The sequence below is a fragment of the Heteronotia binoei genome, chromosome 7 (assembly GCF_032191835.1).
Source record: "Heteronotia binoei isolate CCM8104 ecotype False Entrance Well chromosome 7, APGP_CSIRO_Hbin_v1, whole genome shotgun sequence".
Classification (NCBI taxonomy): Eukaryota; Metazoa; Chordata; class Lepidosauria; order Squamata; family Gekkonidae; genus Heteronotia; species Heteronotia binoei.
The window spans coordinates 39483401-39495874 of NC_083229.1; the positions used below are offsets into that span (position 1 = coordinate 39483401).

Genomic DNA, 12474 nt, shown 5'->3' on the forward strand with positions numbered 1-12474 from the left:
AAGCTATTAGCATCAGCAGCAGCAAAACCAAGGTTGTCCTTAGCCAAGCATTGTGATGAAGCGAACAGCAAATTTAGGAGAAAGATGAGCAGCCAGGTCATTAAACTGACCACCTGCTTGACCGAAGGTTTTTCCCCAAAAGCTCTATTATGATGCTGTGTTTGTGACTACACAAACATGTTAAAGACCACCCAGGGGTTTCAGCAGATTAGTTCAGGATGATGAATAGCTACATCACGCAGAAGATTTCATAGGGAACTATAAGACATGGGGTAAGAAAACAGAAGTATTGTTGCCTCTGCTCTCCCACCATACAAGTTTTATCAAAGCATTTATTTCTGTATCCAGTTCACTCAATCACTCAGAGGATGGGTGGAAGGGATAAGAAATGAAAAGGAGTACCAAAATCATGTTTCATTAACAGGAGCAACAAAAAGCTTCGCTGTTTGCCCCTGAAACTATATTTAGTATGAAGCGTATCTTAAGTATTTCAACAAGTTATCAAAAGATTTTGGTGTTTAAGGGCATTTTCACATATACTGAATAATGCATTTTCAATCCACTTTCAATGGACTTCAGCAGGTGCCTGGAGGATTTTGCCTTTTGCACTGTAAATTCTGTGTCTGTGAAAAGTTAAATTTATTTATTTAGAAAATTTTTATGCTTCAAAGAACCTGCTTGAAGTGGCTTACATAATAAAATATAGATTTTTAAAGAGAGCATGAGACTCTAAACAAGTGTAGGGAACCTGAACTTCAAGAGGAAGGGCATTTCCCAGGCAAGGTGCCACTACTGAAAATCCCCCGTCTCTGATTGCCCTTCACCTCACTTCTGAATTCAGGAGCTTGGGAGGCAGATCTTAGCTGGAAGGCTGAATAGTATAGGGAGTGAGGGGATTAAATCATGGATCTTGAATGTATTCAACATAGCAGAGATATATGATGAGGCCCAGCACAGTATTTTGGAAAGATGGACTCCATGGAGATCCCTGTACATACACAGGCTGATTCTGCACTCACCTTTCTCCGGGGCAGGCTTCCATTTCTGGGCAGAGCAAACTGGCGATTTCGCACCAGTTGCTCCATGCCGGCATTTTGCGCGGGGCAACCCCCCATGATTTGCCCTGCCACAGTGTAAACCTGTTTTTTCAGGTTTACACTGCAGCAGGGCAAATCACGGGTCTGCCTTGCACAAAATGCCAGCACGGAGCAACTGGTGCAAAATCTCCAGTTTGCTCCGCTGAGAAACGGAAGCCTGCCCCAGAGAAAGGTGAGTGCGGAATCAGCCATAGTGTTGGAATGGCTCAGCTATTTACCACATTCAGGTCCAAACTAAATACAAGAAGCTACCAAAGTAGTCACCAAGCATTTCCTCCCTATTTCCAAATTAAAGATACTTTGGTTGCTAACACCTGGGTGTTTTGCTCCTCACCCCAGCTCTCAAACTGGTACAGATTTTTTTTTTTGGTGCATGATGCAGTCTTCCCACTGTTCTCCCATGCTTTTTCCAATGTTTTTCAAAACTGTTTTGCTCTGATCTTTCCAGAAAGGTCAGAGTCAAAGTGGGTTTGTCTACTATGCATATGCAGATTTTCAAACCTCCCCACCGACTTCAGCACCATTATAGGCCAGTCAGCTTAATGTCTGTCCCATACAAATGAGTGGAAACTGTAACTGAAGACAGGATTATTAAGCATATAGAAGAACAACATCTGCTGAGGGAAAATCAGCATGGCTTCTGCAAAGGTTAGTCCTGCCTCACCAACCTTTTGGAATTCTTTGAAAAGTGAACAGGCAACATAAATAATGGTAACCTGGTAGATATTATATAATTGGACTTTTAAAAGACTTTTGACAAGGTACCTCAATAAAGTAAACTTCACAGTCATGAAATAAGAGAGCAGGTTCTCTCATAGATTAAAACTTGTTAAATGGCATGATGCAAAGAGTAGGAATAAATGGACAGTTTTTGCAATGGATGCAAGTAAGCAGTGGTATCCCACAAGTATCTGTGGGGGCTGCTACTATTAATGATCTGGAACTAGGGTTGAGTAGTTTAGTGGCCAAGTTTGCAGATAACACAACGTTTTTTCAAGCTGATGAAAACCAACCAGCTCCAGGAAGATCTCCACAAATTGGGAGAGTGGGTGCCAATGTGGCAGATGAAGTTCAGTGTTGGTAAGTGTAAGGTGATGTACACTGGAACAAAAAATCCCAACTTCAAGTGTAGGTTAATGGGATCTGAACTTGTTGATACTGAGAGAGGAAAAGATCTTGGGGGTCATCATAGTAGATAGCTTAATGAAAGTGTCAATGTGGTGGGCTGCAGCGGTAAAAAAAAGGGCAAACTATGCTGGGGATTATTAGGAAAGGGATTGCAAATAAAACATCCAATATTATAATGTCTTGCATAGACCTATGGTGTGGCCTCATTTGGAATATTCTGGTCACTGTATCTTAAAAAGGTAATCACAGAGCTGGAAAAAGTACAAAAGAGGACAACCAAGATGATTAGGGGGTTGGAGCACCTTCCCTATGAGGAAAGGTTGAAAGGTCTGGGCTTTTTCAGTTTAAAAAAAGAGACTAAGAGGGGACATGATAGAGGTTTATAAAATTATGCATGGGGTGGAGAGAGTTGACAGAGAACTCTTCCTTCCTCTCCCAAAATAGTAGAATTGAAGGCATCCAATGGAGCTGATGGACAATAGATTTAGGACAGACAAAAGGAAATACTTTCTATATAACAGGTCATGAAAATGCAGAATTCACTGTGAGAGGATATAGGCAGCTTTAAAAGGAGATTGGACAGACTCATGAAGGATAAGTGTATCAGTAGCCACTAGCTTATGGTAACTAAAAGACCTCTGATTACCAGTGCCAAGACGCAACAGCAGGGCTTCCCCTTAGCCTCTATATCCTATTACTGGACCTCCAGAGGAACTAGTTGGCTACTGTATAAGAAGATGCTTGAGTTAGAGGCACCACTGGTCTGATCCAGCAGATCTCTTATGTTCTTTCCTTGTCCCTTCATGTCCACCATATCCATCTACCTCACTAGTTGTAGGCTTTCTGCCAGCTTTTTAAAAAATCAAAAGCTGCTATATTGTTACAGCAAAACAGCTATACTCAGTCTTTTTAAAAAGCTAACAAAAATCCCTCTAGTGCCAAGGTGTGTGTGGGGAAAATGGTGAACACAAGGGGATACTGAGGAAAACACCCCCTGTGGGCACTTCATTATTGCTGCAAATTCCTCTGCATTCACATCAGCAATGAGTGCATCATGGAGAATTGTCACTATTTGGAAGCAGTCATAATTGCATTCAGAGTTTTCCCCCTTCTTGCTCTAATTCATTGGCTGCCACTTGTGAGGGGAAATGGGAAAACCAAACCTGAAGATGTCACATTCCTCTTGCCAGGAGATGGCAGATAGTGGCAGCTGTGCACTTTTTTCTAGCATATTGTTTGGGCATCAAAGATACTTCTCTGAAATATGATTGGGATTTCTGTGTCAATAAGGGTTGCAAGAGCCACCTAGAGGGATTATGCATTCCAACGAAAATGTTTTCCTTACTGTTCAGCTACAAGAATCCCAGCATATGCTTTTCATACACAGGATTCTAGGCTTGGTTTGTGGCATATTCAGTTAAAGAATCTCAGACAGCAGGCCCAGGTAAGTCCTTTGTCCAAGTTCTTAGAAATCACAGCCGATAGGTCTGGAGAGACCAGTGACTTTGTACACCGTAACTCCTTGCAAGAAAGAAAACACACTCAGATGACCCATTTCTTTTGTGCAGCATGCCTACAACACTGCTATGCATTCTGCAAGGCGATGACAAGGTGAGGGAAGTGTTCTATGCACAAGCTGCATGCAGCCAAATGGCCATGCAATGTGCACTTGTGTGCATGTAGGCCTCTGTACCTGTGAATAATGCGTTATGATTAGTATGGGAAGATTAACTTAATTTTTCCTCTCCCAGTATAAACACTGCTGTCTTTCCTGCAAACCAGAACATGATTTGGAACTTGAGTATATAGCAAGCTGGCGGCTTGCCATTGGCTTAAGCATTCCTTAATGCATTATCATCGGTCACGTAAGTTCCAGGGTGCTTCCCTCCTTGCCTGAGCAGGAAGCAACCTAAATGTTTATCTTATGAGCGTTTTCATTAGAAACCACCCTGGGATGATTACAGTTGGAAGCAGGACCGCCCTGGGATAATTTATAACTCTGAATTCTCAGAGCTGCCAACATGTGCTGAAGAATACATTTGTTCATTTTCATTCCCTCTCTGTGTGTATATAGCTCCTCAGTTATTCAAGCTATAAATTATTTTTAGACCATCTTTCCTTTAAAAGGGAAAAATAACATATGTTTTAACTGATGAAGTCACTCAAAACATATATTGTGCTACAGCAAGATCATCTGGGACTCATTAGGAAGATATCCAAAAGAAACTGCTCAACAGGACCTCTTTCAATGGGGTACAAGTCTACATTTTGAAGTCTTTGAGGATAGTGGTTTCGGCAAGCTTCTGGGAGAAGTGGCCTCCACTGCCGCATCGTATTTCAGAATATCTTCATTTTTAAAAGAGAGTTTCATCACTGTGGCACATTATTCCATAAAATAGGAGTAGCCACTGAAAAAAGCTAAGATATTTCCACTACCCTACAGAAGGGAATAACCATCATGTGCTGATATGAGCACAAAGTATTACAGATTGATACTAGGAGAAGCAGTCCTGAGTGTCCTGAAGCAGGAGAGAAAGTTGCTGAAAAATAATTTGCCAGGCATGAATGTGTAGAACGCAGAAAATAAATTCTGATCTTATATGACTGTAATAGCCAATATATATTACATTAATAGCCTGCTGTGAGACAAAGCACCCCTGGCTTCCCCTCAAGGGTTAATGTGAACAGTAATGGGCTTGGCCCATCCTGCATGTGTTACAAATTGTTCACTTCACCTACATGGTTCTTATCTTCTTCAAGACCAGAGATGGAAGTATGGTGATTAGCTTCTCATGAGAACTTGCAGCCCATATGATGGGAGGGGGAGAACTGGGGGTGATGAGGTAATCTTCTAGAGGCTTCTCCTGAAAACACATCCTGATTGGATGTTATCCTTACCTGATGTTACTGGGCCTCAAAAACTAGACTAGACTAACTGGGATTTTGGTAGACTTTGGCCTGAATTATGATCTGCTCCAACTGCAATTGCTAGTAATGTAGAGAATGCCTGAGCTTTGACCTTTGAATCTTGAATTTAAGGTTTGTGCCATCTAACACAAATTCTAAAAAGTGTTTGATAGTTAAGCTAGTTTTCTTGCTGCATGATTTTAGAGTAATGTGTTGGATAGAGAATAAAATTCCATATTGACAGAAACTGAAATACACTTTATAATGTGAATCAATTCAGACATATGTTGGCTCTTGGTGAGCTATTGCTTTATCCAGATCACTGCATAGAGGATTTTTGCAGTGCTTGATCCAAGCCCTATTCCAAAATGACCCAAGACCCATTCACTTTCAACCATGCTTACCGCTGTATCGTTAGTGGTAATATAGACAAGCACATCGGAGCTGTTTCGGTTATTGATGTATCGATAACAATTCCATACACAACTGATCAGATAAGCCTAGAAAGATGCAAAAGTCATGTATTAGGATGCTTAAGAAATGTCTGTTTTTCTGACAGAAGAATGGTGTTAGTCTGTTGCAGCAAACACAACAAAGAGCATTGTGACAATTTAAACTTAACCATAACATCTAAAGCTATTAACATTAAAATGTTGGTATTTGACTCCAGTTCAACTCCACCATATAAAACCTTCCATCTCACCCACATGTTGGAAATCTTGTGGGGAATAGGGCTTGTTTTTACATTGTTGGTGGTCTTGTAAGGTTATTCAAAACTTTTGGCATAAGATTTCATACCGGACAAAAACAATTATGAGCTATAAAATTCCAGAAAGACGTGAACTGATATTACTGAACTATTGGCAAGATTTGGATGTACCTGACATCCAAAAAGAATTAATAGAAGTATTCTTATCAGCTGCTAAAAGCCTAATAGCAGCAAAATGGAAAGACACATGCCAGCCCAGTGTACAACAATGGTATAATAAGATATGGCAGGGGTGGCCAACGGTAGCGCTCCAGATGTTTTTTGCCTACAACTCCCATCAGCCCCAGCCAGCATGGCCAGTGGCTGGGGCTGATGGAAGTTGTAGGCAAAAAACATCTGGAGAGCTACCCCTGAGATATGGGATTATTTTATATTAAGACAAAATTTTGTATAGTATTTCTTGTTTGGAAACTCAAGCAATTCAAACCAATCTACTGGAAAAATGATTTCCTCTATTAGACAAAGTAGCACATAATTCAATTAAAACAAAATATTTTTGGAGCCATTGTTAGCATAATATATACCGTAATTCTTTTAAAATTTGTTTTGATTAAACTATCAGTGAAACCAGTAATAATGTATGAAACTTTTCTTACTTTCTCTCTCTATATTATTGTTTGATTCCAACTATGCATGTCAGCTGCTAATATTTCTTGTTGTTTGTACTTTATAATTAGCTCAAATAAAGTTGTTTTTTTTTTAAAAAAAAACAACACTTTAATGATGCTTAACAAGTTATTTGCTTAACAAGTCATTTGCTTAGTGACCAGGAGTGAGGAAGAAGTGAACAAATGAAGCTGCTTTATAGTGAATTGGTTTGTCATGACCAGTATTGTGCACTTGTACTTGCAGCAGCTTTTCAGGTTCTCAGGAGGAGGTCTTTCACATAACCTATTACCTGATCCTTTTGACTGGGGATTGAACCTGGGACTGTCTGCACGCAAAGCAGATACTCTACCACCTAGCCACAGCTCCACTGCATTACATCTCAGATCCAAGTCATGTGCAATGGAAATATCCAAGTGTATTCATTCAGAGGTCTAATTCATTATGAGCAGAAAAATCAAACATGGGTGAAGGGAGCGAAACTCTGCCCACAATGTCTTGCTGTGTTCTATTGCTTTAACTACTGTTTTTTCATCCAGCACTGCTCACTTCTGGTATCATATCTGGGCTAGGATAAAAATGCTTCAAAACAATGGAACACAGCAAGGTAAAAAGGGAACAGGGCTAAGTATGCGTCATCTGTCCACTCTTTCAATAAAAGTACATGTGGAATTCATGCGTTTTCTAGTCTGATCCTCAGTTAAAGGAGAACTATTTTCTCCCCGCCCCCATTCCAGACTGCAATGGGCCACATATTTCTAAAATGCGTAAAGATGTAGATGGTTTAAGCTGCAAGGTACTGTGGAAGAATATATGGTATGCTGTGTAAAAGACATCAGTTATCTGGTTCAGAAGAAAATTAATTCTTCCAGCTTGCAGCTGAAGCCAGCTAGCATAGTACAGATTGGCCAGTGCTTGCAATTTCACAAACCCACCATTCCTGGAGCAATTCTTAAAGTTCTTTTTAACTAAATGATTGATTTGATTTGTAAACTGCTCTCCCCTGCAGGGCTGAATCTTTTTAAAATGCTTGCATTAATAAACATGCATACAGGCTGAGAGCCAACCTGAAGGCTGGAGTAAAAGAAAAGAAAAATGACAACATCTGAATCTCTTGATAAGTAAGTGCTGTGAAAGTGTATATGGAAGAGAGTCAACATTGCTCCCCAAGAGCAAAAGCTGCTGTGAGTCGCATCAAAGGTCCATCTGTATACATCCTGATAATAAGCTTAATAATAATTTAATGAGCTAGTAACATCGGCAGATTTAGTTCCAAATGCGCCTTGAAGATTTAAAAGGTGATGTGACAAACTTCCCTAAAGAAAAGTGGGAATAAATACCTCATATGAAAAGGTATTCTATTCAAATGCCACAAAATCAGATGATGCATTGTTTAGGGCAGTGGCTCCCAAACTTTTTGGCACCAGGGACTGGTTTTGTGGAAGACAATTTTTCCACAGGCTGGTGGGGAGGAGGTGCTGGGGGGTTTGCTGCCCCCACGTCCTGTCCCAGCCTTCCCATGGGGGACTTTAAATGAGGGGTAGGCAAAGGTTGCTGCTGCACTGGCCCTTCTGCCCGCCCAGGACCCAGGTGGATGAAAGAGGTGGTGCTTTGGAGTGAGGCCGTGACCTTTGCCTACTGGATCCTGGGTGGACAAAAGGGGTGGTGGGGCTGCTGTGCTTTGTTCCAAGGCTGCCTCCCCTTGAAAGCTTCGGAGTGAGGCTGGTCTGTCCCTTTCATCTGCCCAGGTCTGGAATATTCTCTTGCAACCAACAGGGTCTCCTCAATGGGTGGAAGGGGCAGCAGGGCTGCTCTGCCTTGCTCCGAGGGCTGTCTCCCCTGCAAGTTCTACTGCCTCTTTTGTCCAGGTAGGCAAAAGAGGTGGCAGGGCTGCTCTGCCTCACTCCGCGGCCCGGCTGCTAACAGGCCACAGACCGGGACTGGTCCACAGACCGGGGGTTGGGGACCCCTGGTTTAGGGAACCCAAACACTGACAGGAATCCATGCCACTTCAACTCTTCTTCCTAGAACTACCCATATAGATTTCAGCTGTAGTCTGGCAACTTTTCAGCCTCAGCAATTCTTGACTGGATAATTTGAATTTATTACAACCAACCCTTGTCACTATTCTGCAGAATTTAAAAAGTAGCTTGTTGTTCAAGTTACAACCATGACCCCCCACATACTGGCTCTTATGGTTTATTCCTGATAAGCTTTCATTACTGAAAGGCAGAAGCAATTTCCCTTTTGGGCAGGCTTATAATGACTTCAAAAGTAAAGAGGTCACCAGCTTGTCCACAACAGGAGTTATCGCCTACACATTTGGGAACATGAGCTATTCAAATCAGCTGGCAAGCCAAGAGCCTTTGGACACACATGCTGAGCGTTTGTAATGGAATGGAAATTTATTTCTACCCAGCAACTCTCCTGCAGATTTGTCCTTAAATCTACTTCTGCTGAAATGTCATTAGATTGAGTCACTGACCTATTTAACAGTTCATACCGTTCTCTACTCAAATAGGCAGGAGTGAAATTTCAAAGGGGCCCCTCAAACTTCAAGCTCTCTTTCTAATTATTTAATATCACATATCTCTAACAGGTGACAAAGATAAGAGAATCAAGCAATATAAGCCTTATTTTAGTCACCCAGGTGGGTGCCTTTGCAAATCTCACATGTTAAAACAAGCAGCTGCAGGGAGTAGCTGAGGCCCTCATGTGTGCAGAGCTATTTATTCAGCAAAATAATTTGCATTCCACTTTTCTGAATGCAATTTAAGTAGAAAACAATCCATTAAAATGTCTCTATTATACAATTAACAAAATCGGTGGGGGAGGGTAATAATGAATCAGCTGTAAAAATCTGATAAAATCAAAGCAGGATAAAACAAAAGAAACAAAAAAGTTCTTGGCTAGGCCCTGGCATTATGTGCCAGTATTTATTTATTTAAACATTTCTATGTTGCCTTTCCTCCCAAATAAGAGTCCTCACAGCAGTGAACATCAAAACATTTCAACACTGAAAGAGCATTTAAAATAAAGTATATTTACAGTAACTCTATACAAACATATATACACACAGACAGCACCAAAACAAGGGAGGCAGGTGTTAATAGGTGTTTGCTAAACAGAACAAAAATGTCTTTTATGTTCTGGCTGAAGATAACAACAGAGGGAGGCATATGAATCTCCCTGGGGAGGAAGTTCTAACTAAAAAGGCCTTTTCTTGGGTATCAGACCACTGTCCACCAAAATCAATATTGTCTACTCAGACAAGCAGCAGCACTCCACGTAAAGTCGGCAAGAGTTGTGGGAGTCCAATGGAGCCATCTTGGTTCCACCATCATGGGCACACTTATTTTTTGATATATATATATGTGTGTGCATGCTTGGAAGTCACGTGGTCAATTTCTGGTGACCTATACTGGGACTTGGATGTTCAGTATTCCTTGGAAGTCTTCCATCCAAGTACTTGCCACATGTCTTAATAATTCTTATCTTTTAGAACCAAAGAGCAAAAGAGAGAGATGTTCTTCATGGGTAGTTAAGGAAGAACTGAGACAGGGAAGTACTCTTCCCCCTTTAATAGATTATTATTTGGGCTTGAAACCTTGCCAAAGGGTGGATAAGCACCTTACATTGTAAGACGCTTTCATAACGTCCACATGCACGACTCCCACACATGACTCTAGAAAAGACACAATGATGAACCATGGTTCTTGGTTTAAACTATCGCTATCATGAGTAGGAATGGGCACAAACCAGCTCACAAGCCAAAATCTGGCACAAATTTGGGCTGGTTTGGAGCTTGGGAACTGATGTTCAGGGAAGGTGTCTTCCCCAAACATTTACCCAAATTTTGGCTGGTTTGGTTTGGCTATTTGGGGCCAGGCATTTAAATCTAACAGCTCAGTTGGTCCACGGCCAGGAGAAAGGGAGAAAGTTGGGGACTGTTTAGTTCAGGATTCAGTTTGTGGGCTGCCCCAAACTGCCCTTTTTAGGTTCTTGCCATCCTAATTATGAGTGTAGGAAAACTAGCCACCACATTAAGAATGGTCAGTTAGGGTCCAAATCAGATTCTGAAGCCAGAATGTGAAGTTAGCTATGGTTTTGGGTGGTTTCTGAATGCAGACATCCTGGTTTAATGCTGGTTTGTTCTCGGGAGATAATCCCTCAACGCAGAGAAAGACATAAAAATGTAAAAATGTAAAAATGTATTGATGAATCTTGGTTTCACATTTTTTTTTTTTGCCATCAAGTTATAACTGACTCATGGCAACCCTGTAAAGTTATAAAAAGGGCAGCGGGGGTGGGTGTGTGTGGGGAAGATACAACCCCAGAATTGAATTAGATATTTTATTTATTTCATTTTAAACATTTTTTTTTGTTCAACCTTTGTGGTATCTGACTCCGTAAGGTTTTCAAGGCAAGAAATGTCCGCAGGTGGTTTGCCACTGCCTGCCTCTGTGTAGTGACTCTGGATTTCTTTTATGGTTTCCCATACAAATACTGCCCAGGGCTGACCCTGCTTAACTTCTGAGATCTGATGAGACTGGGCAAGCCTGGGCTATCCAAGTCAAGGTTTCGTATCATGATTTCGTATCATGTCCTGTAAGCCGCCCTGAGCCTGCCTTGGCGGGGAGGGCAGGGTATAAATAATTAAAAAAAAAAAAGTTTCACAAACTAACAGCAATTATGCTAAACTACAGTGTCACATTTTTCTGAGCTGGGCTAGTACTTAAGAAAATGAATAATCTTCATTCATGGTTTGTATATCCTAGACCAACAGCCTACCAACCATAAAGGGAAGGCAACGTAGTCATGATTCTCTCAATAACCATAGTCACCATGTTATGTGAAGAGTGGCACTGAGTTTTTTTACCCTGCACACAAGGCTTCAATGCATATGAACTCATCACAGGATTACTCTGCATTCATGGTCACATGATCTGAGAAGAACATTTCTTTGGAGCTAAAAATCACATGGTCTCTCGAGGAAGAGAAAACAGTTTACAGAACATTAAAAATTACACAACTCATTTAACTGCAAACTAATATCTGTCTTACTAGCATCCTTCTTTTTACCAGTTGTCAGAATAGCTACCTCACACGCATGATGGTTATGGAAAATGATTTAGCCATGCATGGCCTTAACTGTTTCTGGGTCTTGAGATTAAATGTAAAAGCAGGAGGCATTTCCTCTGGGTTTAAGCAAATGTAAGATATCTGGTGTGTGTGTGTATATATTTAAAAACGACAACAGAAAAGAGTAAAGATGGCCAAACATAAAAGCTCTCCATGTACAGGAAACTGCAAAAGCCGTGCTGCATGGCCTGCCAAAGATTAATGGGATTCAGTGGTTTGCTTTTATGAGGTTTTAAAGGGCCATTGACATAGAGAAGGGCTTCATTGTTTGGCTCACAAAGAGTGACAAAACAAAAGTGCATCTTTAGTAAAAGTAACCCAGGCATACTTTCCAGAACACTTTTTCTCACCCTTTTTTTCTGAAGTGCTCACGTAAATGCTTTCCCCCAAACAGGAAAGCAGTCTCTAATAATTGAGAACTTGTACCTACCAGATCCAGAAGAAAATGTCAAATTGTGTAGGCCTTGTGAAATTTGCCCACAGTAGAAAGTTGGGAGGAACTGGGTAAAATGAAACTCCAGACTACCATGTATAAAATCAGAGGCTAAATAACTTTAAAATAGCCCTGCTGAGAAACTGAGCTAAGGATTATACTTTACCACAAATGTTATGAGTCAGCAATGCATAATGGTTGCAATGAAACCTAATCCCATTTCAGGTTGCATCAGCAGAACCCTTATATCTGAGACAAGCGATATTACTATTTTACTTAGTTCTAAAAAGATACTTTGGAACAGCATGCCCCAAATACTGGTACCAAGGATGTACTGAAAAGATGAGGGGCTGGATTCTAAAGATTCATTCTATTAATGGCAGTGTGTTCTT

General features: G+C 40.9%; 1 protein-coding gene across 1 annotated transcript in view; it reads right to left on the bottom strand.

Annotated features, from left to right (window-relative positions):
* Nucleotides 1–12474, bottom strand: part of LAPTM4B (lysosomal protein transmembrane 4 beta) — an 82719-nt gene that overhangs the window by 4401 nt on the left and 65844 nt on the right. The window contains exon 6 of the mRNA XM_060243459.1: nucleotides 5537–5632. Coding sequence (XP_060099442.1) covers nucleotides 5537–5632 — 96 coding nt within the window. The remainder of the gene's footprint in view (nucleotides 1–5536; nucleotides 5633–12474) is intronic.